General features: G+C 34.5%; 1 protein-coding gene across 1 annotated transcript in view; it reads left to right on the forward strand.

Annotated features, from left to right (window-relative positions):
- The window catches only part of LETM1 (leucine zipper and EF-hand containing transmembrane protein 1), a 34,002-nt gene extending 28,385 nt beyond the window's left edge, over positions 1 to 5,617 (forward strand). Inside the window, exons 13-14 of the mRNA XM_075752684.1 lie at positions 30 to 168; positions 1,628 to 5,617. Coding sequence (XP_075608799.1) covers positions 30 to 168; positions 1,628 to 1,777 — 289 coding nt within the window. The 3' untranslated portion in view covers positions 1,778 to 5,617. The remainder of the gene's footprint in view (positions 1 to 29; positions 169 to 1,627) is intronic.
- Positions 5,618 to 6,000: the final 383 nt, after the last annotated feature.

Below are 6,000 nucleotides of genomic sequence, written 5' to 3' on the forward strand. Positions count from 1 at the left end.
GCCATGTACAGATTGTGCTTCCTCTTCAGGGAGAATCTCATCAGTATTGCTGAGTTAATTAATGCGATGAAACAAATCCAGAAGATTCCAGAGGAGAAGCTAACTAGGATTGCAGAGGCACTGGATGAAAACAAGGATGGCAAAATTGATATAGATAATGTTGTGAAGGTAAGTCTGTAGAGTACTTAAAAAAAAAAAAACCCAAGGTTAGCCATCCTCAAACGTTGTACCTGTTTTGACTTAAATTCATATTGCTGTCTTTTGCAAGAGTCTTTACTTGATGCCAGTGAGATTTTTGGGACTGTATTGTAACTTATACATTCTGAAGATGCTAATATGTATTGTATGGCTATGTTGGGAGGCAAAACCCCCTTTATCCTGTGTCTGTTACCCATGTTACCTTTAAAGCTGTAGGTTTTCCTGTATGCATATGTCAAGTTCTGTAAAATACGATAATTTTGTTATGTTGCTTATGAATGGGAATGAGGATGGGAAGGAGCTTTAGAAGAACTACTTTAGGAATACCACTATTTGGCCAAAGTCTTGACATAATGTTTATAGATACACTTTATGTAAACCAAGATAAATAGCTTCTCTTGCCTCCTTGTATACCTTAGATATTTCATTGAGACCTCTGTTTCCTATGCTTGGAAGACATCAGACTATCAACTGTTCTTTAGGTCCATTATAAATGACTGGTGTTCTTTGCCTGCTTTGTCTTGTTGTCTTTGTTTTGCAGAATATTCCCAGTTTATCCCTGCATTTCTCCTTCATTTTCTTGTTTCTTTTTCACTTGATAAATTTAGAGATGTTCTGAAACTTAACTTCCTTGCAAGTAATTTTCCTACTCAATACAGAAGTAGCGCTGAAAGTTAGGACACTGACCAGCTAGAAAATACAACATCAGCCTTTTGAAACACATTTTTGCTCTCTACTGAGGTTGTCCCAGTGATGATTGTGTTTCCTCTTGCTGTTATAACAGCTGTTATATTCAGTTAGGTTTAGTAACAGGTAAAATGTAATTTGAATTCTGTGTATAATGCAGATAAGTCTAGGAACTTGAGGCGATATGCCAAGAATACATTTGTACAAAAAGCTAGATAAAGGAGTTTGGAAATACTTGCTAAATTATTTTTTCATTTTGTTTTCTGAAAGGCCAACCGCCCTGTACTTTTAAGTTTTTGTAAATTTATGCTTTTGCTTTTCTATTTAGTACAGTAGGTCTTTTCGATAAAATTAAGCCAATAAAATAAGTATTGTCTTAAATACTGAGTCTGAGCTTTCCATTGGAACAGATATAATAAATGAGTCTATTTTACATGCATATTATTCCTCATTAAAGAAAAATATATAAAAAGGCCATTGGTAATCGCTTTAAAATGCGATTCTGTGTGCTGAGGTCAAAAGTACTACATAATTTGTTTTAAATTTGACTTTTTTTAATACTCCCGATACATTTGAGGCACTGCTTGTGGTTTGAATTTGTGTTTTCATGTATGAAAAAATACTGGTTTTCTTGAACATGAGAGAATTGATGACTTTTTTTTTGTCTTAATAAAATTTATGTTATGAAAATGCCTCAATTATGTAAAAAATTAAGTGCTCTCTCCATTTTACATTCATGTAGGTAGTAGAATTGATTGACAAAGAAGATATTGATATTGGCACTAGTCAGGTTGCTGAGATTATGACACTGCTTCAAAAAGAAGAAAAACTGGAAGAAAAAGAGAAAGCAAAGGAAAAACATGATAAAGAAGCTGCGGAAGCAAAGAATTAAGCTTCAGAATCTGAAGCTAATCCCAATTGTAACCAAAACCTTGTATAACTTTATGTGTCTAATGGCTACATGTTACTTGAGCTTTTGTGATTATGGGAAGTATTTTGAGCTGATTCTAGTAATAAATTGTAGATATGTTTTCTGACATATGGAATGAAATTTCCGTTTATCAAAGTAGTGATTTACTATCATTCCATAGAGATGGAAACAAAATATGCTTCTTTAGCAGTGCTCCTGCCCACAAAATCATGTATTTGCACTCATTGTTGTGGTACAGTGATCCATTAAACTTGCAACTTTGCTGTATAAAGTAAGTGTATCTGTCATGGAAAAATGTTTCTCATTTATTTCCTTCATCTTTACATGGGGCCCAACCTTGCTCTTCTACCTTTTAGCTTTTTCAGATTTTAAAACAAACTTTCCCTTCTGTTTCAAAATATGTAATATTGTAACCTGTTAGTGAAGATTCTGTGGCTTCAATAGTAGCTCTTTAGATTGAGTTTTATTTAAGCTAGATATCACAAAGCTGTTGCCTCACTGACAGAGAATGTGGCATTCTAATCACTTTTATGAATTCATGATTTTTTTTTTTTTCTGTTGAAGGGAAAATCGGATTTATTTTTCCCTAGAATGGAAACTTCCCATGAAGTTTGCTTCTTATGGGTGCCTTAAATTTCTTCAGACTAGGGAGTGGAGGATGTTGCTTCTACTCAAAATTCCATGAATTACTAAAGCATTGGAATCACAGGAGCCTTTAAAATAGTTGCAGAACACAATCTGTCACGCAGTAAAGTGAGCTAAAGTGTTTGTCTAAGTAGCAAAATGAAAATAATCATAAAGTGGAAATGTCGGTTGTGATCTTTTTGCATATATTTTTTAAAAACGCAGTTACCTTCATGTTTGTTTTTCATCTGATAATTATTTACACCATAACTAGTTCTCTTACCTCTCAATTTTCATCTCAGGTATAAAAATCACTAACCAGGTATAGTCAAATTACAGAAATACTTTCATTTCATGACCTTGCTTACTGTGCAATCAAGTCATGTCTGGTATTGCCAGTGCTTTGATGACATCATTGGCTTTCTAATTAATTGATTATAGTTACTGTCTTTAACTGTGTGATTAAATACTGACAGTAGGTCAAGGTTTGTTCATTAATGTCTGACTTAGTAGTAAATATTTAAGTTCAAAAACTAAAATACCAACTCTTTGGGATGTTCCATAATTCCTGATAGCCTACGTTTTCCACTCTTTCTTAAAATCTATTAGGAACTACACATAGTGTGACTTGAACCAGCAGGGTTGTGGTTTGTTTTTTTATTTTATTTTTATTTTGCACCCAGTATTAAAAATATATGTGAACGTCCTTGATTTTGTGTATGCTATAGAGAACACATCTTACAATGGCGCTGTACACAGTGATACTGAGGTGGGCAGTTAGTACTTAATGCTTTTAGTCATAGTTGCATCTTTTTGTAGAAAATGTTGACTCCCAAGCATATTTCAGCATAATTCCATGTTCAGTATTTATCTAGATTGGCTAAATTATTTGTAAAAACTCGTTTGAAGTTAGTGGAACAAAAAAAGTTTTGACAGTCTCATGCTTTGCATGATGGACCATTGTATTTAGTTGTTTCCAAAGCAAGGTGTACAGTACGATGTACAGTACCACTAATTCTAGAAAAAGGGTCAGTGTTTAGTTCAAGTACTGAGTTCCTATTCTGTACAGTTAGCAAAGAAAGCTGCTTACAGTAAGATCCTCCTGAGAGTTACTGTATCTGAAGTGTAAAATTGCTGTGACAAAGCTGAAATTTCACATCAGTACTATCTCTGTAGTTAATGTACCCTAAGCAAGGGGGCTGTTCTCTTCCTTGTAAATCAAGATTAACTTGGAGATTTCAGCATCAAAGTCAGTAGATGCTGACTTTTGTAGATTTTGAAGATAGGACTTCACTAGGTGCTTTTTTAAGGCCAAAACTTATCTTAGATAAAAATGCAAGATTAAAACTAATTTCACAAAAATACAATTTAAAAAACCTAATTTTACGTTGTATAATTTACAAGTAGAATGGATGGGCTTTGAAGTACACTGAATTTTGCAGTTGCTTTTCTTCAGTTTGAAAATGATGTATAACAATCTTACTTGACATTCCTGAAACAAGAGGAAGATACTCTAAAATTGTCTGCTACCTTTCTTGCAATATCAAAAACCTAAGAATTACAAGCACTTGAATGCCTGCACATTTAAAACAGGGAAGCAGCAGAAAAAAACTATTTTCAAAGATTCATTGATTAAAGTTTTACAGAGCTTTAATTATCCTTACAGTGAATTATCTGATTGTAGTATTTGGGAGTTTAAGACACTTTGCTGCTGTTCCTTTTCTGTGTTTACTGTTCACTTAAATTTTCTGTGGATTAAATAAGAAGGGAGCTAAAAATAGCTGATTTTTTTTTTTAATGAAGAATGTCCTGATTAAAATAATTGTGATACATTTATTGAACATTTTTAGCTTTTGGACTTGTTTGAAATTTGGCATATTGTGAAATTTTAACAGGTTACGTGAAATACATTTAAATGTCAATCAGAAATGTCAGTTTTTCCTGGTTACCCAAAGCATTTAAAGGATGTAATGCATCAACCGCAGCAAAGCATTGTTGCAGGGAATATCTTCCTTCTGATGTTGAAAGTTGGCAAACCCCTGACAGCTGAACTTGAACCACATGTGTTCTGCAAGCTTAAAAAGATGAGGAAGCCCTCGGTGATTCCCATTTACCCGATTTTTGCACCTTCACGAGCAGCTCTGTCCGGGCGATGCAGACAGCTCCGGCAGATCGGTGGCTTGAGAACTAGCTTCAGATAATCTGCAGTGTTGTCTTCTGTGTTGGCCAAAAAACCCAAAGCTGCAGTACTTTCAGAGAAAGGATGATTTCCGAGTGTACAGTAACTGGTCAGAACTTATTCTTGAGTGAATATTTGATCAGGAGATGTAAAATATTTGTTTAAATAATTAAAAGATGCATGAGATTTCAGTCACCTTATGACTTATACAGGCAAAGCCTCTAAGCTCAGAGTTAGGTAATCAATAAGACCATGGTTGGGGTTGTTTCAGATTCAAATAAGATCAGATCTTGGTTATAAACTATTCAGGGGGAAAAAATAAAACTTACAAAAGGCTTTTAAGAAAAATAAACTTGGCAACAGGGATGTGAAGTGAAGTAGGATGTCATTTCTTTTTCCCCTTCAAGCAGATTATAGGACCTACTGTATTGAAAAATTTGATTCTGTTTCACGTTAGCTCAAAAGATGGTTTTTACTGAGATTTTCATTGCTGCCTGCATGCTGTAGGAGTAAATCTGCCCACAGGTTAAGTACCAGAAAGCTGATGTAATGTTGGTCAGCAGGACTGTAGGCGGGTAGAGAATATTCTGTTGGCAGGATTGTACCTTAGACTTCATGGGCTTTGTCTGGGGGAAAAAGTTACATCTTTTATACGACTCCAAAATACTTCTTGTAACTTTATATCTACATACCTTGCTAATAATTTAAACTTTAGCTACTTCAACATGTATTTAAATACTTTTAAATTGTTTATATCAAATTATTGGGTATATTTAATTAAAAAGAATAATCCCATATTCTGGTCTTTGTGTGTATTCCAAGTTTTGCTCTTCAGTTGAAGAATTTCAGCCTGTGTTATAAATTTAAGTTGAAAATCGTTTGTCTGTGCTCTGAGAATACTGGTCCTGTGTTTGCCATACCACGGTATAAATTTTTTAAGTTAATTGGAGCTTGTGTCCTTTGTTTAGTTATAATAAATGTATCATTTTGAAACCTAATGTCCATTATTTTTCTGTTGCTTTTGATTGTTCAGTGTTAATTTATTGCTGTTGAGGTGAGATGCCAGTCACAGAGCTGAACAGTGATGAGCAAAGTGTTAGAACTGAAATGTTTGGGGTAGAAGAGGGCAAGTGAAGGACAAAGCTTTAAACTGGGGGAGTGGAGGGTGGTGTGGGGTTTGGAGGGGTGTTAATTCTTGCAGAAATTCTCGTGACGAATGTGGGACTGCATGCCTGATGTAGTGAATTGTGCTAAACCATTCTTTCTATATGTTAGGTGTGAAAGTGGGGAGCAGTGTACTCTAAGGAACTAACGGAAAGTTTGAGATCTATTCCAAATAGAAATCAGGCTCCTTAGGAAGGAAGGAAGGATCCATGTTTGG

This window comes from Balearica regulorum, chromosome 4 (genome assembly GCF_011004875.1).
Source record: "Balearica regulorum gibbericeps isolate bBalReg1 chromosome 4, bBalReg1.pri, whole genome shotgun sequence".
In the NCBI taxonomy this organism is placed as follows: Eukaryota; Metazoa; Chordata; class Aves; order Gruiformes; family Gruidae; genus Balearica; species Balearica regulorum.